General features: G+C 37.6%; 2 protein-coding genes across 3 annotated transcripts in view; one reads left to right on the top strand and one right to left on the bottom strand.

The window, feature by feature from the left end:
* mrn (general transcription factor IIH subunit 4 marionette) lies at positions 1-19,489 on the top strand. Of its 2 annotated transcripts, none has more exons than XM_053795294.2 (10): positions 1-208; positions 2,014-2,121; positions 3,014-3,166; positions 3,329-3,517; positions 3,636-3,816; positions 4,950-5,096; positions 6,945-7,066; positions 11,613-11,772; positions 14,659-14,870; positions 18,243-19,489. In XM_053795294.2, the coding sequence occupies exons 1-10, from the start codon at positions 87-89 to the stop codon at positions 18,448-18,450; spliced, it is 1,602 nt and encodes a 533-aa protein (XP_053651269.2). In that variant the 5' UTR covers positions 1-86; the 3' UTR covers positions 18,451-19,489. The 2 variants fall into 2 exon arrangements, with proteins under 2 accessions (XP_053651269.2, XP_053651271.2); XM_053795296.2 differs by having other exon boundaries at positions 3,639-3,816.
* Positions 19,479-26,603, bottom strand: part of LOC128701551 (sodium- and chloride-dependent creatine transporter 1) — an 84,399-nt gene continuing 77,274 nt past the window's right edge. The window contains exon 12 of the mRNA XM_053795293.2: positions 19,479-25,856. Within this exon, the coding sequence (XP_053651268.1) occupies positions 25,731-25,856 (126 nt within the window). The 3' untranslated portion in view covers positions 19,479-25,730. The remainder of the gene's footprint in view (positions 25,857-26,603) is intronic.

Genomic DNA, 26,603 nt, shown 5'->3' on the forward strand with positions numbered 1-26,603 from the left:
TAAACCCAACAAGAAGAGTGAGAGGGAACATCACTGGTGCTTTACACTCACTACTTCTCTACAAGCGACGTTATTAAAGGAAGATAATGCTCGCCTTCAGTACTCAGACATTAACTTGTAAGAACCTACAGGAGTACTTGAGGTCCTTACCTAAGGACACGCTAGACAGGCTCTACAGACACCCCGCCACCTGCCTCGCTGTCTTCAGGTGGGTTTATTAGGGGGTCCTTGATGGAGGTGAGAAGCTCTTGATCCAAGGAACGAACTGAATCGAACCTAAGTGCCTCCAGTTCCCCAAGCACATTATAACCCCTACAGGTTTAGTGCTTCTCCATGAGATGATTTTTTTTTTCAATTGAAGTACGTATTAATTCCCTTGAAGGGAAGGTTCCTTGATGTCGGTGAAAGGCTCCTGATCCAGGGAATTAGAGCTGCCCCTCCCCTTCCTTGGATCAAAGCTGATTACTTCCCATCCTCTACTCCAATATTCATTACAAGGACCCAAATGGAAATTACTTCGTCTGACTTTTTTGGGTTACCTTAGGTAATTTACACTATGTATGATAATTGTACTTATGTGTACCTGTGCCTAAATATACTTACATACTTACACATGTCGGGAAGAAAAAGAAGTATTTAAATTCAAGCCCATGATGACACTCTTCAGGTCACTTGTTTTATCTAGGCTGGAATATTGCTGCACACTAACACCACCTTTCAAGGCAGGTGAAATTGCTGACCTAGAAAATGTACAGAGAACCTTCACGGCGCGCATAACGGAGATAAAACACCTTAATTACTGGGAGCGCTTGAGGTTCCTGAACCTGTATTCCCTGGAACGCAGGCGGGAGAGATACATGATTATATACACCTGGAAAATTCTAGAGGGACTAGAACCGAACTTGCATACGAAAATCACTCCCTATAAAAGCAAGACTCAGCACACAATGCAATATCCCCACAATGAAAAGCAGGGGTGTCACTAGCATGATAAGAGACAACACAATAAGTGTCAGGGGCCCAAGACTGTTCAACTGCCTCCCAGCATACATAAAGGAGATTGCCAATTGACCCCTGGCTGTCTTTAAGCAGGCACTGGACAGCCACCTCAAGTCAGTACCTGACCAGCCGGGCTGTGGTTTGTACGTTGGACTATGTGCAGCCACCAATAACAGCCTGGTTGATCAGGCCCTGATCTACCATGAGGCTTGGTCACAGACTGGGCCGTGGGGGCGCTAACCCCCAAAACTCTCTCCAGGTATACTTCAGGTATATAAGACTAACAGTTGACTTTGGTCTCTATGATACTGTATTAAGAATGTCGTAGGGGTTGTATTCTATAAATACATACTTATACAGGCTCCAACGTTGCTTTGCATATGTAATGTTGTATAAATATATACTTTGCATTTTTTAGTAAATTTTCTTACTTTGTCAGTAAATATTTACAAGATTTTAGAGTTTAAATATCCATATTGTGTAGAGAATTCAAGTGTCAGGGATAAGCAATAAGCAGATCTTAATGGCAATCACACTCTTTACGTTTGTTGGGTTATCCTGGCTTAAGTCTTCATGTGTCACTGTTGTATGGCCTTAATGTATAAACATTGGTATAAAGAACTTGAATAAACATCAATCATAAATACACAAATAACCCACACGTAGAAGACAGAAACTTATGATGTTTTGGTCTTATGTACGGGTTATTTGTGTATTGTTCCAGTCATGGTATTGTGTCTTTTTATTCTCTGTCAATCAGTAAATCAATAGCACCATTCTGGATTTAGATTTTTAGATTTTGCCACAGAAGTGGCTAGTTTATTGTGCACCCCATATCCATCCTGTGGACAGTAGCACAAGATCATATGGATACACAAAAGGCCTAGGAACTAGGGCCCCAAAAGGGTATACAGGTATACACTTGGATTTATATTTACTCTGCGTATAGTACTAACAGCCACTACTATCATCACAGTGAAAAAAATTAAAAATAAGATAAAGTTTTCTTTGCAGGGAACTTCCAGAATTGAGCCGACAGTTCATTCTGAGGCTCTTGTTCGTGACCAAACCCATCTCACAAGTTTTGTTAGCCACATGGATCCCCCAGCACGAGCCAGGCAGGTGAGAAGCATTTCGGATCTTATTTTTTTATAGTAGTAGCTCATATTAAATGGAAAATGTTATATTCAGTAATGTAAAGCTTTATGAAAATTAATTTAAAATATCAACTGTTTTCCAAAATATATTTTCATAGATAATTTGTAATTTGATTGTGACGTTAGTACACTTCCGGAAGGATGGCAGTTGAATGAATGATGGTGAATGTTTTCTTTTTTTGGGTCACCCTTTACATAGCAGGAGACAGCTGTTGAAATAAAAAAAAGCTTGAAAGGAATAGCAATCAAGGGGGTCATGAAAGGCTTGCACAATACTTTGTTCCAAGTAAAAGTTGTAAAGTACATACTAAATATAAAGAAATATGTTTTTTGTTGCTAGACTTGAAAAGGACACACTGAATTTTGAAGTTTCTGGGAGCACGAGCAATGGAAATAATTTAGAAAAGGTTAATTGTGAGGTGTAAGAAGCTGTAATGAAAGTTTTTTCCTCAGAACTGGCTTTCCTTTTGATATAAGGAAAAGTTTCTCCTTAGAACATTACCATAGACAAAGCTTATTCTGATAATTAAAAGAATAAAACCTACAATACAGCAGCTGGAATAGTTCACTATTAACCTGCAGTCTGCAGGGAAAAATCTTAGAAGACATTTCAGTCATGACTTGATAAGGGTCAGGGACAAACCAGAGTGTTATTTAGTTTACAGTCAGTCATCAGAATATGAGAAAATAGACTAAAAAAACATTTCAGGAATTTTTGATAACTGAAGAATTGGGAATGATCTTGAGACGAAAGTCAAAACTGACTGATGTCTAGTGGCTTTCTTTTGTGCTTACTAATCTTTTGTACCACATAAAGAAATACAGATTTGTATTTGTAAAGAAATTTATATTCACAGAGACCTCGGAGACATTGCTTCAGAGCACCGGCAGGGCACACAGGTCCTGCTTGACATGTATATATGGCAGGAAGTGAAGGACCACCAGGGTAATATGGCCATCAAACTCAACAACACTTTTAGAGAGAATCTTAAAGTGGCTGTGCTTGGAGGGTAAGGTTTAGTGTATTATTTCTTTGTAATACAAAATAATAGGTTAAAAGGAGTAGCTTCTGTTACCTGGTACCCTTGTGGGTTTAATGCTTGGCTTTGATTGCAATAATAAATTCTATTATCTAGCAAAATTGTTTGATCCATCTATATTCTTTTCTTTAGTGGAAAACCATGGACTATGTCTGCTGCTTTAGACCCAGATCCACATCAACGAGACATCGAGTTTCTAGACAAATATGCAATGGATAGATGGGAAAGTGTTTTGCAGTTCCTGGTGCAGCCTGGGCAGGGCCAGACAGCCATCTCCCGAGATGCCATGCTCACACTCCTTCATGCAGGCCTTATTGAAAGGTATTTTCTCAGCCCAACTAGATGACTATTGTAAAATCTTTGTACGTATTACATACTTCATAATATGCTTTTTGATATCCTAGTTTATTAATACCGATTTGTGTTACATTGCTAACAGCAGTGATGAGTCGGACAACATGCAGATAACCAGCTCAGGTTTTCAGTTTCTCCTCCTTGACACGGCTTCACAAGTTTGGTTCTTCATCCTGAAATATTTAGAGACCGTGACAGAACGTGGCCTCAGCCTTGTGTCATGTCTCACATTCCTTTTTAAGCTGTCATTCTCAACTCTAGGTAAGGTGAGTGGTACAATATTTAAACATGTGCTTTATATGGGCAATATGTATTTCATATTATGAAAAAATTATTCTCGTTAATCTTTCACACGAGTCATTGCTGTTTGAATTATACACAAGTTGTTCTCTATATTTACATTTTGTAAGTTTGTTTAATGCTGTTTTACTCGTGTGGGTTTATCACTTTGCTTTCGAGTACAGTACTGATATAATGAATAATAATCATTTGGCTAAGTAGAATAATATGAAACTCAGTATAATAAAATGATTTGTATAAATTCTTTATCAATTAATATTTAATCCATGTACAGTACTTTTTAATCTTATTTTGTGAGTATCTATTTGAAAATTTCAAAACAATCTCTTGTGTCAAGTTGTTTAGGAACCTTCTATGCGTAAGTAAAGCAACATGATTTTCTAACACATCAGCCATTTATCCCAAAGTAGAGTGACCAGAGGAAGGTAACCACTCAACATTACTTATTTTTTAGCTTTTATTTTTTTTTTCAACACATTGGGCATCTTCCACTGAGGCAGGGTGACCTAAAAAGAAAAATGAAAGTTTTTTATTCATCAAACTGGCCATATCCCACCGAGGCAGGGTGACCTAAAAAAAGTCACCCTGTATACAGGGTAATGTATACAGGAGTAATGTATACAGGGTAATGTATACAGGAGAAGGGGTTACTAACCTCTTGCTCCCGGCATTTTAGTCGCCTCTTATGACACGCATGGCTTACGGAGGAAAGATTCTTTTCCGCGTCCCCATGAAGTTACCGTATTTCACGGCTTATAAGACTTGTTTTAGTCTCAATGGCTCAGCATCGGACATAACTGGGAGAGCTACAACCCACCCCACACTCCAAACTTACAGATCCCGTCACTGACCTTCAGTTTATAGGACGCAGGGTGGTTATTGGAGACGTTTTATGGAAAAATAATGCCTCTAATAAGCTGCAATATAGTACAGCATTTTCTAGCTGTCTTTCCAAAAATGCATGGACTTACAGTTTGAATGACCCTATCAAGCACAGCATCCCCACACATCCTTACCCCCTCCAGATATCCTAGGTTGGCTCTGCAGGTTTCAAGAGTCCCATCATAAACTCAGTTTATTAACATATATTTTTTTTCAGGATTACAGCATGGAGGGAATGGATAATGAGCTTCTTACTTTCCTCCAACATCTTCGGGAATTTGGTCTTGTGTACCTGCGCAAACGAATTTCTGGCAGGTTTTATCCCACTAGATTAGCACTGAACATCACTGCTGGCCAAAATAAGGTGAGTCTGAATGTTTAACATAATTATAAATCGCCTTACCATTCACATCACATCAAGACTTCACTGTTTTTTAAACACGGTAACTTAAAGGAAAAGGTATTTTTCTTCATTACATGATAGTAATTGCAGTTTTGATAATGTGGAGGTGATGATGGATATGACAATAAGCTAGAAAGTGTAATCTGCTTCCTACAGTGTGCATTCTTACATTTTCTAGGAGAATATCTTGCATCAGTAATTCTAGAATTGGCACTTTCTATCTTATATTCATATTTGTCTTCACGTCATCATCACCAACACTACAGTCACTGTCATGTTATGAAGCAGATACCATTTTTGGGGGAGAAAGGAGTTTAGAAGTGCAAGAGGTTGAGGGGCTGGTTATGTCTTGAAGTGGATGGCTGGGCTTTTCATTGCTGCTCCCTGAAGATTCCTTAATTTCATGACATTCCTCAGAATCTTCTTTACTTCACCTCCAATCTTGCATCACTGCTCCTGATGCCACAATACCTGAGAATTCACTTGATTCAACTCATACTTCAACACTGTCACCACTATAGCACCAAACAGAGTGCAGGACTTTTATCTGCCATGCTCTACTTTGTGGGCCAGTATTTTTTTCTAGCTAACCCAAATCCAACTTTAAAATTTCAGCATGCAGGGTAATATTTAGTGAAGGGATTCAGGGAAACCGTTTATTTTTATATAGCTGGACTTAAGTACTGGAAATGGGAAGTACAATGCCTGCACTCTAAAGGAGGGATTCGGGATATTGGCAGTTTGGAGGGATATGTTTTACATCTTTATATACACCTACCATCCGACTTACGACCGAGTTCGGTTCCGAGAAACCGGTCGTAAGTCGAAATGGCTGTTAGTCAAACTTTACTACTGAATATCAACAAAACATTTTTGTAATGACTTTATTTTATTGTTTTATTTTGGTATTTCATGTTTTACTTTATTTTTTATGCTGTTAGTACTATATTTTATACTGTAAGGTTTAGGATAAACACTGTGTACAACACAAATAGTTGTTTATTTCCCAGAAATTTGGCATAAAAAACACGGTCGTAAGTCGAGTGGTCGTAAGTCGAGCAGGTCGTAAGTCGGATGGTAGGTGTATATACTTCTAAACTGTTGTATCTGAGCACTTCTGCAAAGACAGTGATTATGTATGAGTGAGGTGAAAGTGTTGATTGATGATGAAAATATTTTCTTTTTGGGGATTTTCTTTCTTTTTGGGTCACCTTGACTCGGTGGGAGACGGCTGACTTGTTGAGAAAAAAAAAAAAGGATGCTCCTTGACTTAAGGTGGTTTGACTTACGATATTTTGACTCTACGATGGTACAAAAGCAGTTACTTTGGAGATGAAAGATAAGATAATTACCCAGCATGAAGGCTGGGTAATTATCTTATCTTATCAACGCTGCCAGTTTAATGGTTTAGGAAGTGTAACTACAGTATATAAATATTTACTTTAAGGCATTATTTATAGACACTTATCAAACAGGCAAAGAGACTGAGGCCAAATAAATAATTCCATCATTTATTAATGCTTTCAAATATTTAAGTAAAGTCAGCTAAGTTAAAGCATCTTTCTCACACATGTTAATGAAATTCTCAAATATGAGAGTGATTGAGTTATAGTATTTTCTCAACTTTCTGGTAGTTTTACAAGTAAATTTTATACCTTTAACATATCATTCAGAATGTGTTAGTTTTCAATAGCCTGTGAGGATTAACACTAGCAGCATAAGAGTTAAAAAAAATATATGCAAATGTGGTAACTATGTAAAGAAAGTTGTTTCTGATGTGCTAACAGCTAATTACTCATTCTCTTCCAGGGCACCATCGATGCCCACAAACATGGTTATCTGGTGATTGAAACAAATTATCGGATATATGCCTACACTGTTTCTGAGCTCCAGATTGCACTTCTTTCTATTTTCTCAGATATAGAGGGCAGGTAACTAAAAAAATTACAATTTTTCAGCCTTTTATTTAATAAAATGCTGAAATTAATATCTGTTTCCATGTCAAATGCTTTATCATGACCTCCATTAAATTGCTCGTTGCCTATTACTGCAGAAATACAGCCTCACAATTGTAATGTCTTATATTCCGGTGTTTACTCTTGCCCATGGAACTAGCTAATTATCATTGGAAAGACGACTATAGGACACTGAAGGAACTTTTTATTTTATTTTTTTTTTATTATCACACTGGCCGATTCCCACCAAGGCAGGGTGGCCCGAAAAAGAAAAACTTTCACCATCATTCACTCCATCACTGTCTTGCTAGAAGGGTGCTTTGCATTACAGTTTTTAAACTGCAACATTAACACCCCTCCTTCAGAGTGCAGGCACTGTACTTCCCATCTCCAGGACTCAAGTCCGGCCTGCCGGTTTCCCTGAACCCCTTCATAAATGTTACTTTGCTCACACTCCAACAGCACGTCAAGTATTAAAAACCATTTGTCTCCATTCACTCCTATCAAACACGCTCACGCATGCCTGCTGGAAGCCCAAGCCCCTCGCACACAAAACCTCCTTTACCCCCTCCCTCCAACCTTTCCTAGGCCGACCCCTATCCCGCCTTCCTTCCACTACTGACTGATACACTCTTGAAGTCATTCTGTTTCGCTCCATTCTCTCTACATGTCCAAACCACCTCAACAACCCTTCCTCAGCCCTCTGGACAACAGTTTTGGTAATCCCACACCTCCTCCTAACTTCCAAACTACGAATTCTCTGCATTATATTCACACCACACATTACCCTCAGACATGACATCTCCACTGCCTCCAGCCTTCTCCTCGCTGCAATATTCATCACCTATGCTTCACACCCATATAAGAGCGTTGGTAAAACTATACTCTCATACATTCCCCTCTTTGCCTCCAAGGACAAAGTTCTTTGTCTCCACAGACTCCTAAGTGCACCACTCACCCTTTTCCCCTCATCAATTCTATGATTCACCTCATCTTTCATAGACTCATCCGCTGACACGTCCACTCCCAAATATCTGAATACATTCACCTCCTCCATACTCTCTCCCTCCAGTCTGATATCCAATCTTTCATCACCTAATCTTTTTGTTATCCTCATAACCTTACTCTTTCCTGTATTCACTTTTAATTTTCTTCTTTTGCATACCCTACCAAATTCATCCACCAATCTCTGCAACTTCTCTTCAGAATCTCCCAAGAGCACAGTGTCATCAGCAAAGAGCAACTGTGAGAACTCCCACTTTATGTGTGATTCTTTATCTTTTAACTCCACGCCTCTTGCCAAGACCCTCGCATTTACTTCTCTTACAACCCCATCTATAAATATATTAAACAACCACGGTGACATCACACATCCTTGTCTAAAGCCTACTTTTACTGGGAAATAATTTCCCTCTTTCCTACATACTCTTACTTGAGCCTCACTATCCTCGTAAAAACTCTTCACTGCTTTCAGTAAGCTACCTCCTACACCATACACCTGCAACATCTGCCACATTGCCCCCTATCCACCCTGTCATAAGCCTTTTCCAAATCCATAAATGCCACAAAGACCTCTTTAGCCTTATCTAAATACTGTTCACTTATGTGTTTCACTGTAAACACCTGGTCCACACACCCCCTACCTTTCCTAAAGCCGCCTTGTTCATCTGCTATCCTATTCTCCGTCTTACTCTTAATTCTTTCAATAATAACTCTACCATACGCTTTACCAGGTATACTCAACAAACTTATCCCCCTATAATTTTTGCACTCTCTTTTGTCCCCTTTGCCTTTATACAAAGGAACTATACATGCTCTCTGCCAATCCCTAGGTACCTTACCTTCTTCCATACATTTATTAAATAATTGCACCAACCACTCCAAAACTATATCCCCACCTGCTTTTAGCATTTCTATCTTTATCCCATCAATCCTGGCTGCCTTACCCCCTTTCATTTTACCTACTGCCTCATGAACTTCCCCCACACTCACAACTGGCTCTTCCTCACTCCTACAAGATGTTATTCCTCCTTGCCCTATACACGAAATCACAGCTTCCCTATCTTCTTCAACATTTAACAATTCCTCGAAATATTCCCTCTATCTTCCCAATACCTCTAACTCTCCATTTAATAACTCTCCTCTCCTATTTTTAACTGACAAATCCATTTGTTCTCTAGGCTTCCTTAACTTGTTAATCTCACTCCAAAACTTTTTCTTATTTTCAACAAAATTTGTTGATAACATCTCACCCACTCTCTCATTTGCTCTCGTTTTACATTGCTTCACCACTCTCTTAACCTCTCTCTTTTTCTCCATATACTCTTCCCTCCTTGCATCACTTCTACTTTGTAAAAACTTCTCATATGCTAACTTTTTCTCCCTTACTACTCTCTTTACATCATCATTCCACCAATCGCTCCTCTTCCCTCCCGCACCCACCTTCCTGTAACCACAAACTTCTGCTGAACACTCCAACACTACATTTTTAAACCTACCCCATACCTCTTCAACCCCGTTGCCTATGCTCTCATTAGCCCATCTATCCTCCAATAGCTGTTTATATCTTACCCTAACTGCCTCCTCTTTTAGTTTATAAACCTTCACCTCTCTCTTCCCTGATGCTTCTATTCTCCTTGTATCCCATCTACCTTTTATTCTCAATGTAGCTACAACTAGAAAGTGATCTGATATATCTGTGGCCCCTCTATAAACATGTACATCCTGAAGTCTACTCAACAGTCTTTTATCTACCAATGCATAATCCAACAAACTACTGTCATTTCGCCCTACATCATATCTTGTATACTTATTTATCCTCTTTTTCTTAAAATATGTATTACCTATAACTAAACCCCTTTCTATACAAAGTTCAATCAAAGGGCTCCCATTTTCATTTACACCTGGCACCCCAAACTTACCTACTACACCCTCTCTAAAAGTTTCTCCTACTTTAGCATTCAGGTCCCCTACTGCAATTACTCTCTCACTTGGTTCAAAGGCTCCTATACATTCACTTAACATCTCCCAAAATCTCTCTCTCTCCTCTACATTCCTCTCTTCTCCAGGTGCATACATGCTTATTATGACCCACTTTTTGCATCCAACCTTTACTTTAATCCACATAATTCTTGAATTTACACATTCATATTCTCTTTTCTCCTTCCATTACTGATCCTTCAACATTACTGCTACCCCTTCCTTTGCTCTAACTCTCTCAGATACTCCAGATTTAATCCCATTTATTTCTCCCCACCGAAACTCCCCTACCCCCTTCAGCTTTGTTTCACTTGGGGCCAGGACATCCAACTTCTTTGTTGCTTGTACTAAATGAGGGAGCTTGCAAGGCATGAATGTGATAGCCATATACTGTATTTTTAAAGCCTAGTCTTATACAGTGTTCTTCATGTTACTGTCATTGATTTCTGAAGGTTTACAGGATGTCAAAACCTACATGTTTTAATCAATTCTGTGAAGGTGGGCGAAGTGAGCCAGGGCTTACATGTCAAGTATGAGGTCATTGTCACTCTACTCCAGATGTCACACTGCACGGCTTGACTGCCATGGGATTCAGCACCTGGGTTTTTTATATGTTAATGCCAAATATATTGCCTATTGCACATTAAGGCTTTTGAAGCTTAGAGTTTCTAAATACATTTTGTGTTCCCCTCTTCCCTTGTGGGAAGGTTGTATACACTGAGAGATGTATACGTATATACAGAGATTAATTTAATGGTTTATTTTAGGAATTAAAGTATCCTTGATTGTACAGGTTACATGACTCTTGTATAGCTGAGAGGCTTTGAACCTAATAAACCAACAAACAAATCTTCTATGTGGGGTTTAATCTGCTTCTGAGTGTTCTGATTTTTCCTAGTTTAGGTTCTGTTACATATGATTCTGTGGGATTCTGAATCCCAGCTGGCAGAAAATACTTAAAGTTGAAGAAGGAAGAATTTTTTTTTCTTTGCCACAATGGGTCTGATCTATTCCAGTTGCCTTTGAACATGATTCTCTGTGCATCAGATGACTGGTAGCTTAACAGTTTCATAGCTTGCTGGGTTATTTGACAGTATCTGGGGTTGGCCTAGTAGGATTTCTTATCTTTAACACTGATAGCTAGCTCTGTGGAATGAGTAAATACTGATTGCAGCATGAAATACAAGACTTGTACCATCATAAGGATGTATTTGTCACAGTGAGAGGAAACTTGTAATTTTGTATGAGTCATGAAATTCATTGTGGCATAAAAAGTGTTGAACTTCATAAAAGATCAATAATATAAGCATGCACTTTAGAAATTGTCTGGCTCAGACTAATTCTGTATCTTCATTATATTCAGTATTTAACAAAAATGTAATGAGCCATGATAGTAATTGCATCACTTTAAAGCTTAGTAGTTAATGGAGTAAATGTAATCCTTGGGACCATTACCAGACTCACTGATTACATATTCATGGGATTATTTTTTTATTTTAATACAAAAAGTTAATTGGTGTATATACTAAACTTAAACTTGCAGATTTCCCAACATGGTGGTTGCAAGTATCTCTCGTAGCAGTGTGCGTCGGGCACTCTTGAAGGGTATTGGTGCTGAACAGATTACAAGTTTCCTGCGGCAGCATTGTCACCCCCAGATGTTCAAGAACAGTCCAGTGGTTCCACGCACTGTGGCTGACCAGGTGTGTTAATTATATTATATTCATGTAAAGTGCTAAATCAGTATGGCTCATTCAGTGCAGAGTGGTGGAGGGGCTTGAACTTTAAGTGCAAGGTACACTCCCAACTCTTCCAGCCAGGCTTCAGGTCTGTCAAAACTTTTGACCTGAATTTTAAGGATATTTGGCACAATTCATGTAAAAAAAATTTTCTTTTTGTTTTTATTTTATTAACACATCGGCTGTTTCCCACCAAGGCAGGTGGCCCAAATAAGAAAATCTTTTATAATCATTCACTCCATCACTGTCTTACCAGAGGCATGCCTCACTACAGTTATAAAATTGCAACATTAACGCCCCTCCTTCAGAGTGCAGACACTGTACTGAAGTCCAGCCTGCCAGTTTCCCTGAATCCCTTCATAAATGTTACCTTGCTCACTCCAACAGCACGTCAAATCCTAAAAAATCATATGTCTCCATTCTCTTCTATCTAACATGCTCATGCATGCTTGCTGGAAGCTCAAGCCCCTCTCACACAAAACTGACTAAAATGCTGGGGGCAAGGGGCTGGTAACCTCTTCTCCTGTATAAATTACTATATGTAAACAAATAAAAGAAAAACTTTCATTTTTCTGTTTGGGTCACCCTGTTTTGGTCACAGACTGGACAGTGGCAGCATTGATCCCCGAAACCCTCTCCGGGTATAGGTACATGTATACCCTCTCCAGATATACCCTCCCTCGGTGGGAGATGGCTGGTGCGTTAAAAAAAAGTTTAAATAGAATTTCATGAAATGAAGATTTGCAAGAGAATTTTGCTATTCCTAAAATATAATGTAACTGTTTAAGAGATGTGAGTAGGCATAGGACACCCTACTGTGTTAGTGTTCTTTTAACCCTTAAACGGTCCAAACAAATCGACGTTCAAATTCGTAGTGCTACAAAAGCAGATCTACTTTTTTTTACATATTTTCAAATATAACAAAAAAAAAATGTAGATTAAAGTTTTTTTACACGTTTTCAAATGCAAAACAAAAAAGAAGATCTACATTTTCTTACATACTTTCAGATGTTGAAAAAACGTATATATACGTTTGGACCGTTTAAGGGTTAATTTCATCTTTCCTTTCTTGATTTGAGCTTTAATTGCTTCTCTGATTTTTCTCCAGTCAGTCGCATTCCTGTTAATAACAGCCATAGCCCAGTGATGAAAGTTGCACCTCTTATCACTGAGGTCCAGTGATTGAATCCCCAGAGGAAATAGAAAAAGAAAAAGGCATAGAAATATCATTTCACTATTAAATAACTTGCAAAATCATAACAACATGACTGCAAAAACACCAGGGAATAGGTGGGGTTTGAACCCATGGCAAGTGAATCCTAAAATGGTCAATAAAAATGGAATCCTAGTCCTAAGCGGTTCTATTAGAACAGGTAAAATAGCAGTACTGTACTCTCATAACAATAAAAAATGGCTTTAAAATGAGCTGATGAAGGTAACAGCTCTTTGCTTGTCAATAAGTTAGGAATCCTTAACTTGTCAATAGGCTGTCAGTAAAGTTAGGAATCCTTAACGTAACCTTGTCAAACCCTGTGTAAAAGAAAAAAACTAGGCTATTTTGCTTATTTAGAAATGCTAGACTCAGTGTCAATCAGCACAGTTTGGACTTTGGTTTAATACACTTTTAAAGGATAGTCATTCATTCCAAAATATCTTTGCAAGATACCTTTTGTGGGTTCCAAGAGTTTTTCTACTTCACAGCCCAGCCATGGGTCAGGCTTGTGTGGTGCTTGCCTGGTCAACCAGGCTATTGCTGCTGGTAACACACTGGCAAACATATGCATTACATCCTGGTTGATTTGGCATGGTTGGTTGTACCTGATAACACACTGGCCTGCTAGTTTTTGGGACTACCTTGCCATGAATTTAAACCTCACTCCATTCAGTGAGTTGTTTACAGTCGTGTCATTACGGTAATAGTTCTTCGTTTAACTATAAGGAGAGAGTGTTTCCAGATAAATGAAGTGCCAATGTACTAACAGCTGCAAACATAGCAACAAGAATGAAGAGGATAATAATAGTCCAAAGAACCATTAAAAACAAGTTGGTTTAAGTGCGGTACTGACAACAAGAAGGTAAAGACTCGTGTAGCAGAACACGCCTTTAAAATAAGATAAGATTTGTTCAGATTTTTAACCCGGAAGGTTAGGCACGCAGGATAACCCAAAAAAGTCAGTGTGTCATTGAGAACTGTCTCTTCAATTTCTGTTGTGGTCCTTCAGTCTTGTCCTCCACATGCAACCCACACCAGGTGACTAACACCCAGGTACCTACTTACTGCTAGGTGAACAGTGATAACAAGTGTAAGGACACATGCCCAGTGTTTCCACCCATGCTGGGGATTGAACCATGGACATTCAGTGTCTGAGAAGAGAGTGAAATATTGCTATGTGTGTCTTTCTCTTCATGACTGTTTAAAATCTGAAACATAAAAGACAAATATGTGGCTGGACCAGTTTACAATTGACATGAATTCTGTTCCACTTCCTTGGGAAAGTGGAACAGAATTCTTCCTCCTTAAGCCATGCATGTCGTAAAAGGTGACTAAAATGCTGGGAGCAAGTGGCTAGTAATTTCTCTTGTATACATTACTAAATTTAAAAAGAGAAAGTGTCACTTTTCTTTTTAGGTCACCCTGCTTGGGTGGGATACAGCTAGTTTGTTAAAAAAAAAATTGAGGTAACTTGTTTGATAACATTTCTGTCCATCCTGGGCCATAAGCAAGTCAGGACTGAGAGAGAGAGAGAGAGAGAGAGAGAGAATCTGTTTATTGCTTCACTATTTATTTGTTTTAATTAAGGTAATTAAACTCACTACTGTCCTGTAATATGCTCATTTATTTTATTCCAGATTAAACTGTGGGAGCTGGAAAGAGAGCGTTTGGAGTTCAGTGAAGGTGTCCTCTACAAGGATTTTATGTCTGTTCATGACTTCTCCCTCTTATCTAACTTTGCATCCAGCAAAGGTGTTCTTATATACTCTGATGAGAAGCAGAGGACTATGGTAGTAACAAAGAAGGGACATCCTGCCATTAAGCTTTTCTGGAAAGAAGCACAAACAAAGTAATTTATTGTTAACTCTTCTTTGTTTGTCTGAAGTGATTTGTAATGTAATTTCAAGACATATTTATTATTTTGCAAAACATTTTATTTTTGTTAATACACAGTAATAATATGGATGTATTACTGTCTTTAATGTATAATTTACATGCCTAATACTGTGGTCTCTATTTATAGTAGCAGCACCTAGCAAGTCTTGCATCGAAACAATGTATGTCTCAGTCACTATACAACAACACCTAACTTATTTTAATTTATAGCCTCACACCTGATTTATATGCTTATTTAAACTTTTGTGAAAGATAAATGAGAAAAGTTTTAGTTCATCATTTATGAGAAATAAGGAAGTGTATTATTAACCCTTTCAGAGTCCGTCCCGTAGATCTACGGCTTTACGTTCAGGGTCCAAACCGTAGATCTACGTCATGAGCTCAGCTCACTCTGATAAACTGTGAGTGGTACACTTGGGCCTAGATATGAGAGAATATATCTATGTGGTATGTGTGCACCACATAAAACAAATCCTGCAGCACACTGTGTATAATGAGAGAAAAAACTGAAACCAAAATTTTTGATTAAAACAGCAACTTTGCAGTGTTTTTTCGTATGTTTTTTATAGTTGTATTTGCAATTTCTTGGTCTCATTTGATAGAATGGAAGACATATTACAGAAATAGAGATGATTTTGATTGGTTTTAGCACTGGAAATGGCTTGAAACTGAGCTCAAAGTAGCGGAAATGTTAAATTTTTGCCAATGTTCAAGAGTAAACAAACGACCTCACACGTCTAATACACGCCAGCTGGTGGTTCTAATATACATTCACAAATGTGGTGATGATATTTATACAATTATTACAATATTGCATTACAGTAAATCTTCTATTTTTTGGTGTGAATAAAAATTCATTATGTGAATAAAAAATCAAAATGGGATTTATTTGTAAAGCCTCAAAACGTAACTAATGAACAGAGGAAATGTTAGTTTAGTGCCAGGAATACCTACATTGTTTATTCTGGACGCTATTTTGAAATTTGAATATTTTGAACTTTGTGTTAAATTGGCCAAATTACCAATTTCCGATCATTTTATTTTGTAGTTGAAACAGTTGACTTGGCGATTTCTTGTGCTCAGTCGATAGAATAGAAGTAATACTAGTGGAATAGCTAAGAATTTGGTCGACTGGAATTATGTAAGTGGCCTAAAATGGGAGTCAAGTCGGCAAAATCGCCGATTCGTAAATATCGTTGACACATCAAAATTTGCGAGAGCATAATTTCGTCAATTTTCCATCAAATTTCGTACTTTTTGTTTTATTACCTTCACAAAAAGATTCTCTGCCATTTCATATGAAAAAATAACAAATTTTTTTTGGAAAATTCTTGGACACTGGGGCACCACTTCAGATTTTGGCCTTGGACCCTGAAGGGGTTAAATCTTGTAAATATTTTATAATGAACCAAGCTAGCACTATCCTTCAAACACAGCATATTATAATGAAGGTTTGTATTGTTTGAGAAGGCAAGCAACTTCATTAAAATATATTTTGTTAAATTAGACACATGTGCAACTCTTGGGTATCTTTATTGAGGAAACGTTTCGCCACACAGTGGCTTCATCAGTCCATACAAAGGATAAACTTGAAGAACAGGAGGAGATTGAGGTAATCAGTCCCTCAACCTTGAGTCGATGTGGTCAGTCCATCAATCTTGATTGATGGACTGACCACATCGACTCAAGGCTGAGGGACTGATTACCTCATTCTCCTCCTGTTCTTCAAGTTTATCCTTTGTATGGACTGATGAAGCCACTGTGTGGCGAAACGTTTCCTCAATAAAGATACCCAAGAGTTGCACATGTGTCTAATTTAACAACGTGTCGGTTCTTTGAACCATTCATCTACAAAATATATTTTGTAGTGTATGTTCAGGTGTGGGACAGTGTATATAGTATCAACCTTAATGACCCTTATGTATTCACTAGACACTACACAGATAACCTGCACATAGGCGAGATGAGCTTATGACGATATTTCAGTCCAACTTGGACCATTTGTAAATGGTACAAGTCGGACTGAAACATTGTCATAAGTTTCTCTCTCCACTGTATGGGTTATTTGTGTATTGTTCCAGTCACAGTATTGTGCCTTTTTGTTCTTTATGTCTTCACTAGGCTTTAAATCCATTAAGTCAACTACCTAAATTGAGCATTATCTATGGAGTACTACCATAATTAGCAGAGCTAGGAAGGTGGTAGTGTATAAAGAGTATACATGCTCCTTGAAGGATATTTCGGCCTAAGACTCATCTCTTTGGATTAGCCGATGACACTCTCTTTTTATTGTACTGAAAGACATGGTAGTTTCTTGCTGTTAGCTTTACTTCTCAACATCTTTTATGTTGACTGGTATCGTTGACATTTATACTTTGCGTACAGTCTGACTCTTAGGGTTAGTCAATGTCATGTTTTTTATTGTCTTAGAACTTGCCTGGTGTGGAAGTCATTTGACATCCCATATTTAAAGCTTCACCAAATTATTAATTTGATTCCTACAGGTTTGATTTCTTCTTTTACCTGATAGGCCCTCTGTCTCTCTCAATTATACCCTTTGTAATCCATAATCTTCTAATTTCTGTGCATCGGATTCTCTGCATAATATGAACACTGCATATTACTCTCAAACACAGCATTTCCACTGCCTCCAGCTTTCTCCTCGCTGCAGTGTTTAAAGCCCATGCCTCACACCCTTACAGAAGTATTGGTGCTATTGTACTCTGGTAAATTTCCCATTTTGCCTCCATGGATAAACTTCTTTCTCTACTGATGCCTTTACACACCAGACACCTTTTTTTCACCCCTCATCTTTCATAGATCTATCTGCTGACACTTTCGCTCTTAAATATCTGAATAGAATAGTTTCACTACATACCCCTTCCAGAAGTGTGCTCGTACCACAGTTCAGATGACCCTCTGATTGCAACACTCCCACCCCCTCCATAGTACAAGCACTGTACTTCCCACTGCCAGGACTCAAGTTTGGCTAACCAGTTCCCTTGAAGCCCTTCATGAATGTTACCTTGCTCATACTCCAACAACACATGAAGCATTAAAACCACTTGTCTCCACTCAGTCTCATCTAACTCACACAAGCCTGTTAGATGCTCAAGCCATTTACACTCAAACCCTCCTTTACTCCTTCCTTTTAACCATTCTTGGAATGATTGCTACCTCTTTCCTTCCACCCCTCTTCATCTTCCTATGCCTTTCCTCTTTTAATTCCCAAATCACTTCAGCATCTCAGCCCTCAGAATCATTCCCTTGGTAATCCTGCACCATCTATTTATTATTATTATTATTATCATCATTATTATTACAGCCATAAAGAAAATGCAGATCTGTGTCATACAGTGCTAGGGGAATGGGACAATGTCAGTTTTTTTCAAAGAGAGAACAACTCAAATTCCCTGGACCAAGACCCCTTCACCATCAACAAGTACAGGTTTGATATTATTTTTACTTTATCACATTATGAATCCTTTATTATTTTTGCATATGTCACAAGTGTAAATGTCCCTCTCCCTTGAAGCCACCATCAAAAAGACAGATGGGAGCAGAAGAGTTCGCATCCATCCAGTGTTTAATAGTTAAGGATCCTAAGCTGCTGCAGGAGAGTTCCAGGAGGCATGGCATTTCTTTTATGTCTTAGTAGCCTTGGGGGTAAGATGACCCAACAAGTAGGAAGGTTATTATGGTATAGTTGACCTGGATGGTTTGCTCTCAAGGTATAGGTCAATGACTTCTTTCTCATCTGTCTTCCAATGTCTGCATTACTTACCTTTAAGTTCAGTCAAATATTTTTAGCCTTATTTCCAAATTCTGGGAGAGTTTATGGAACACTCCTACAGTCAGTAGGCCCTCCTAAATTTATCATGTTAAATACTCTCAGGTTCTTGAGAAAAACATGATATACCCAGTTGATTTCAAGGGTTGTGCCCTTGCAACCTGACTTGGAGCCAGGCTTCTCTGATGATTACCTGTTCCACCAGGTTGTTGCTATTTAGAAGCAGATACCATGGTAAATCAGAGCTTGATTTGTCTGTCTGTGTCATTAGCTGCAAGACTCCACATTCAACTAACCTTTATTGGCTTAACACTTTCCTTAAATATAATCAAAGGTTCAACTTATTGTCTTTCAGCAACATCATGGCACTTCCCTGAATGGTGAAGGATCAGTTGAACCTCTGGGTTGTTTGTCGTAATTCCTAAGAAGACTGTAAATATAATTATTTATTTTATATTTTTATTTAATATAGCATGTTATGCAGTACCATATTATTGAACACATGCATACAACTAGGTGAGTACATGTGCGTGTGTATGCACCTTTATGTGGTTGCAGGGGTTGAGTCACAGATCCTGCATTTGTATTTTTTTTTTCTTTGGTTTATAACTAGAATTTGCCAGCCTGGCTTAATTTGCCTATTTTATACTGGTTGGTAATGACCATGTAACTACCATGTGTTTACATAAATATACATTAATATGGGTAGACAGGTGGAAAAAATATACTTGGCATTTTTTATATAAAAAACAATGGGAATAAAAAACTAGATTGTAAACAAATTTTTTATTTTATATTTTTGACATCTTATGCATAATTTAACAAAAAAAAACTATTATACAGAGCAAACTGAGAATGGTGATACATGAGAAAATAAGAAATTTATTACCATTTGTTACCATATATGTACTGTAATTACTGTACTTTTAAAGTAAGAAAATATAGTTTCACAGTTCACCAATCAACTACTTTCCTGCCAACAACTTGCAAAACCAATTTTGCAAAACCAATTTTAGGTCATGGTGCTATATAACCCATGTTTATTTAGCACTTAAAAATACGTATATATTGAAAATAATTAGGTCAGGAAAGAACTCTATTGGTTACTGTAAATGTTCTATTTCTCTGTCCAACACTTTATACTGAAATCCGCACTTCTTACTCGTTCTTGTTCCCAACTAGAGGTATAACATAAACACGGAGAGGACTTTAACTACACATTATTATACTTTGCAAAGGACAAATATTGATGCTGTTGTACACACAAGAATACAGTATATAAATAATCTTATGATTTTAAACTCTTAACCCTTAAACGGTCCAAACAGATCGATGTTCAAATTCGTAGTGCTACAAAAGTAGATTATTTTTTTTTTACATATTTTCAAATATAACAAAAAAAATAATGTAGATAAAAGTTTTTTTACACGTTTTCAAATGTAAAACAAAAAAAAAAAGTCTACATTTTTTACATACTTTCAGATGTTGAAAAAAACGTATTTATACGTTTGGACCATTTAAGGGTTAAATAACCAGTGTCAGAAATATAACTTGTAACAGTTTTTTAAACCAGAGTCCAGCACAATACCTGCAGTAGATGAAAGCTGGGTGTGGAGCCTAGCACTCCCCCCCCCCCACACAAGAGCTGGGTGTGGAGCCTGGAACCCCCACACATACACCCGAGAGCTGGGTGTGGAGCCTAGAATCCCCACACATATGAAAGCTGGATGTGAAGCCTAGCAACCCCCATATACACACCCTTATGCCAGGTTATGGTGCTTTAAAAATTGTGTAGTTTGTTTTATGTATCAAATTATTAATTTAAAACAGACCAAAACATTGTCTAAAATTTCATCTCCAAATGTGGGGTAGTTGTGAATTGTTTAAGGTACAGTACTGTAGATTTAATTCTCACTGGAAGTTAATACTTGACCAATGCATTTTTGGGTAACAAACATCTAGCTGCAGAATTATGAATATAGGAGATCCTAGAACATGAGGTAAGAATGATGAATATACAATTAACTCCTTTTCCAAACAAAAAGCTCTGGCATAATGCTAGTGCTAGGTCATTAAAAACTTGCTTCACTAATACTGGCAAAAATGGTTACAAGCATGTAAAATACATAATTTTATTATACAGTGGACCCCCGGTTAACGATATTTTTTCACTCCAGAAGTATGTTCAGGTGCCAGTACTGACCGAATTTGTTCCCATAAGGAATATTGTGAAGTAGATTAGTCCATTTCAGACCCCCAAACATACACGTACAAATGCACTTACATAAATACACTTACATAATTGGTCACATGTGAAGGTAATCGTTATGCGGGGGTCCACTGTATATTTTTAAAACCATCCTGGTCAGGTACCATTAAATTAGTCTATTAATGCAATGCATAAAACCCCCAGAGTATTATGACCTCAGAACACTGCTAATACATTATTTTGATTACCCACATTATCACTATGAAGAGAGTGAGGTTTCTGCTATGTGATCAATTAATTATTGTTATTATTACTATTAGCAGCATCAATTTAAGTTCCAAATTTGAAAGTGTGACCAATGAAACTGTGGCCAGGTTACAGTACAGTATGGTCAGGTCACAGCACACTGGAGGTACCAGGAACTTGACAGGAAATTCTAACAGGCTGCACTATGTATAGAAGACTGAGAATTGAGCATTATGGAACCGAGTTGGCTAGACCAGGCCATAGTTCTTAATCACAGTGGAGTAAGCAGAGTGACTTGTAGCTCAGTGTTTAGAGCCTTGTCCTAAGGCAAGGTGAAAAGTATAGGCAAGTCTCCTTACACCTGCCCTTGATCACTTAATTGTGAATAGGTACCTGGGTGCCGACTGACTGTTGTGGGTAGTAGTACACCTTAGACTTTCAAATGGGCTCAGGTATTATAATAATAATAAAAACCTGTAATGATAAACTATAAAAAAAAATTCAAGGTTTGATCATACAGGTATTCCTCGCTGTATAGCCCTTGTGGCTTAGCGCTTCTTTTTGATTATAATAATAATACAGGTATTCCTCACTTAATGACCAAGTTCCATTTCTAAGAGTAGATTGGTAAGCGAACTGGTTGTTAAGTGAGGATCCGCCCCTTACCAATGTTTAAAGCATACTTTTCTGGTAGTGGGTTTGTGACAACCATCTTTTGATATTGTTTTAATGTCACCTCTGCACTATTTATAACATTTTTAGTATATTAAAAATAGAACTGGGCATTAAAAGCAATAAAAAGGTAAAACATACATACAGTACACTGGCTGGAGAGCTGGTTGTAAGTCCAAGCGGTTGTTAAACAGGTAGGGCGTTAAGTGAGGAGTACCTGTAGTTCTAAATCATAGAGTGCACATTATGGAGCAGAGCAGCCAAGGTTTAACTAGACACCATAATATAATAATAAAAAGAAGTACGAGATGTAATCACATAATTTTTGCTAATCTAACCTTCACTTATTCCCACTGGAATATTTACTCATTTACAGAAATAACAGTAAAATAATATATTTTACAAACCAAAAGCTTAACATTTCTAATTTCTAACAGATCAAAGTAACTTTGATGTGATCCTCCCATTCCTACAATAGCAACCCAAGCCTTAAACCTAGAGGAAAAGTTCATAGAACTAAATGCTAAATGCAGGCAAGCGGGGGACGTTCCTTAATGTTTAGGTAAACTGCAGTTATCACTCGGGCACGTTAACAATATCTCTCTTACCATTAATATTACTAACTACCAGTTAAAATTACCACAGCTAACCTTACCACTGGTACCATTACCTGTTAACATCAACCTCCACCATCGCTGAAGTTAGCAAATGGAAACAACTGCCCTGTCATGCCTGAACTGAGAAATTTCCTAAAATAGGAAAACTAAAATATTTTCCATTATCCTCATGTAAGAAAATGGAAGACAAATGCATGCACATTCTTTTAGTGAACAAATTGTGTATTATATTAAAAAGAATGAATGAGACTAATAAATGCAATGGGGTGCCTTGAGGCTGATGAAAAGCTCTTTATCCAAGGAGGTGGAGCTACCCTTCCTTTCCTTGAATCAAACTTAACTGCCTCCCATTCTCCAGGCACTGTAGGCTCCTAATGAGTTTAACATTTCCCTTGGATTAATTTAATTGTTAAACCCATAAGGGTCCCCCATAATTGCAATAATAATAATGACACTAAGATGATTGAAATCAATTGCTTGAGCATGAAGGCATCTGCTGGCAGTTCCTGTGTGTGTGGATGACAGGTGTTCTAGCAGAAATATATACGCAGTACTGTACTGTGTATATTTTCAAATATTTTTCAAAGTGAAATGCAGGTTAAATGAGTCTGCGACTATCATATCAACATATGTTATCTACTTTTTTGCTATCTGACTTTTTTTTTTGACTTACCCTAGGTATTTTACACTATGATAATTGTACTAATGTGTACCTGTGCCTAAATAAACTTACTTGCATAATGGTGACCAAATTGATTTAGTAAACAATAGTGCAAGGCTCCTGTTACTCAACAACGATGAAATATGGCTCTAAGCAGTGGTGCTAAGTTGCCTACCCCTGCCAAGGGTTGCTCAACATCTGACAGAGTAAACCCTGTTTTTAAATTTTTACCCTCAGAGTTTAACTAGGAATCTTGCTAAGAGTGCTGAATGGCTTGCACGGTCAAATTGCTCTTCCGATTTTAAAACTGTCTTACTGGAAACCTGTCATGTGATGTTTACCAAAAACTATGCACTCCTGTGGTCAATATTCGGAGGTCCTACCAACAACTCTACCTATACTGATGGTAACTGTCTCCTGTTTCATATTTAATTTTTTAAACAAAGTAATAATTATAATAGGAAACGTGATACCTGCATTCTTGCATACCAATCTTATGTAAGGAAACAAGATACCTGTGTTGTTGTATACTAGTCTTATGCATTGTTTATCAAAAATAATGATCCTGGGTTGTCTATTAGTGATGTAAAATCCTGCGTGCAGCCCATTGTCTTGTCAGTTACATTTGGCATTAAAAACAAGTAAAATTTATGTCAAGTATTAGAATGAGACACATAGCCAAGGACTGACTGCCCTGACAGTAGTCTATACAGACTATCTAATTAAAGAACAAATCCTATGTCCAACTATGCTAATACAGTACAGTGCTTCTTACTCAAATACTTTTTAACTCTAACCAACCCTATAGCCTTTGACTTGCAGTGGCTGCAGTTTTGTTTCCTGATCATATTTTGAATATGATTTGTATCTAGATCAAGCTGATACATCAGTCTCAGAAGGTATTATACCTAATTTCAGAATGAACTAAACTTTATGACAGGCTGTAATTATATAGCATACACAAGATAAATTTTAGGTTTACCAGACAAGATTAACCTAATCGTGCATGGTTATATTTGTCCAGTCCATTCCACCTATTAAGCAAGTACTGTACAATACTTATGCATGCTGCTACCAAGATATGCGGAACTTCATTATACAGCAACTTATATTTGCAGTGTGACACAAACATGAATATATGAATGATAAAAATGAGTAAATACAGTAAATGTACAAAACAATGAGGTATGACAAAGATGAGAAGTGATTATAAACATATGTCAGATGGTCAGTTAACAGATCAATTTAACTTCAGTGACTGATGCTGCTTCAGCATCTGACTCAACCTAAATTTACACTTTGAACACTTCCTACATAGAACCTCTATATAGTACTTAGTCATTCCCTCTTAGGGCTTAATTCTAATATTGTACAGCGAAAAATAGTGCAGCACTCATAACTCCTAATATTTGATTGCCGTGCATCAACCAGAAATTTGCTTACCCACAGACAATCCCAACTTTGACTTTTTCCCAATACCGAAAAAAAAAAAAAGCTCTTACATTATGTATACCACTTGCCAGGGATTTTTGTCAACTGGAAACAGCTACAGTAATGCTTTTAATCTCTTACAATGAACTCTTTCTCTATACTATTCACACTAATACTGCATTGGCCCCTTGTGAGTTACCTGACCATGATAATGTTTAGCAGGCAAAGAATTTTTTTGACTACATGTATATTGTGAACTGAATAGAATTTGCCTGTCAGTTAATTAGTGTAATACTAAGATAACCCTCTAAGAGGGGTGCCCGCTGTATAGCCCTTGTGGCTTAGCGCTTCTTTTTGATTATAATAATAATAATAATAAGAGGGGTGCCTTGGTGCTGGTGAAGGGTTCTTGATTCAAGGAACTCAAGCTACCCTCCCCTTGGATTAGACCTAAATATCTGTCCTCAGGAACTGTATGACCCCTATCGGTTTAGCACTTCCCCATGGATATCTTATTAATAATACTGTATTAAGATGAGGAATCCTGGTCAATTGTGTGGTAGAATTAAAATAGCCTTTGTTATAGTTTTGAAGATGTCAATGTTGCTAATGTATTAATACTGTATTGGTTTATAAAATTTGCAATAAGAATGCAGCAACCTCAGAGGCTATTTAAACATGAAGCAAAACTCTTTGCAGACACTTCCTTCAAGAGTGCTGCAATGCTGATGAAGGGCTCTTAATTCACAGAACTGGAGCTGCCCTCTTGCATCAAACCCGATTGCCTCCTATTTCTGCAGGTTTAGCATTTAATCATGATTATTATAATAACCTCATAGACACTAGCAGATACTTCATTATCGACGTTATATATAGTCTCTTGGAACAGTGTTTGAGCACTGCATATCTCTGAGAAATGTGTGACTGTGTGCTGGCAAAACATTTGGACCAAAAGCAATAAGTGACAGTGCATATCTGTTACATTTCTATAAACTAATATGTCAGCATTTTGTAGACTTGTGTCCCCTTTACTTGTCTCTGGATTAGGGCATCTAAAGACCAACACAACAATACAAAAAAGAGCAAAAATATTCCACCAGGAGCTTAATCAACAGCAGGTCAATTGGATGATTTCTGATGCTGCTTTGTCGTGGGTAGTTTTTCCAAGGAATATATGGGAGGGGCACTTATGCATTTTCAGTGAGTGGATCCATAGTCAAGGTCTTCTTGATCCGGAGGTCAGAATTCACCTCCCAGTCTTGGGGTCGCAGATGGTGCGCCTTTAAGATGGGACGTGTAGAAGCAATCCATTTCTGAAAAATGTGCATCAATCGTTAATTTGTTTAGTACTGCACATATAACTGATAACATAATTGGTTCTACATTAGAAAGAATAAGTCACAATGTCATGGCTGGAATAATTCACAAATAACCTATACTTTGAGATGAAATTTTAAAGAAACATTTTCATCTATCCTGGGCCATTATGTATAATACTGTCCCTCATAATAGTTTGGGACAGACCAAATCACCTAGTCTCTCTTCTCAAAAGTTTGAGTTATTTGTGAAATTGTCTTACATTACAAGGAAAAAGCAATATACACAGTAAGATATTCATCAAACAAGGCTTCTTGAGCTTTGCCTTTGTTCCATAAAATGTATTGAGAATGATATCCCTTCACTGGAGCACTAGAGTAGGCCTACTAGCCCAAGCTAGGCAGGTCCAACTCACACCCACTAGTGTATTTGTCTAACCTATTTTTAGTGCTACCCAAAGTTCTTACTTGAAACTAATCAGGAATTTGTTCCACTTGCCTACCACTCTATTGGTAAACCAGAGCTTTCCTACATCCTTTCTAAATCTAAATTTCTCCAACTTAAATCACTGCTGTGAGCCCCATCTTGGTCACACATTTTCAGTATGTTATTTATGCCTCCACTATTTATTCATGTTTCCCATTTGTACACTTCAATATCCCTCCTACTATTACATCTTTCCAGAGAGTACAAATTTAGTGTCATCAGCCTATCATCATAAGAAAGGTTTCTGATACATGGGA

The sequence above is a fragment of the Cherax quadricarinatus genome, chromosome 78 (assembly GCF_038502225.1).
Source record: "Cherax quadricarinatus isolate ZL_2023a chromosome 78, ASM3850222v1, whole genome shotgun sequence".
In the NCBI taxonomy this organism is placed as follows: Eukaryota; Metazoa; Arthropoda; class Malacostraca; order Decapoda; family Parastacidae; genus Cherax; species Cherax quadricarinatus.

Excerpts from the sequence above, each read along its gene's own strand:
- mrn (XM_053795294.2), top strand. The coding sequence starts at position 87 with ATGCTCGCCTTCAGTACTCAGACATTAACTTGTAAGAACCTACAGGAG. Across the intron at positions 3,817-4,949 it reads CATTCTCAACTCTAGGTAAG|GATTACAGCATGGAGGGAAT; the intron begins GTGAGTGGTACA and ends ATTTTTTTTCAG. Across the intron at positions 11,773-14,658 it reads CACGCACTGTGGCTGACCAG|ATTAAACTGTGGGAGCTGGA; the intron begins GTGTGTTAATTA and ends ATTTTATTCCAG.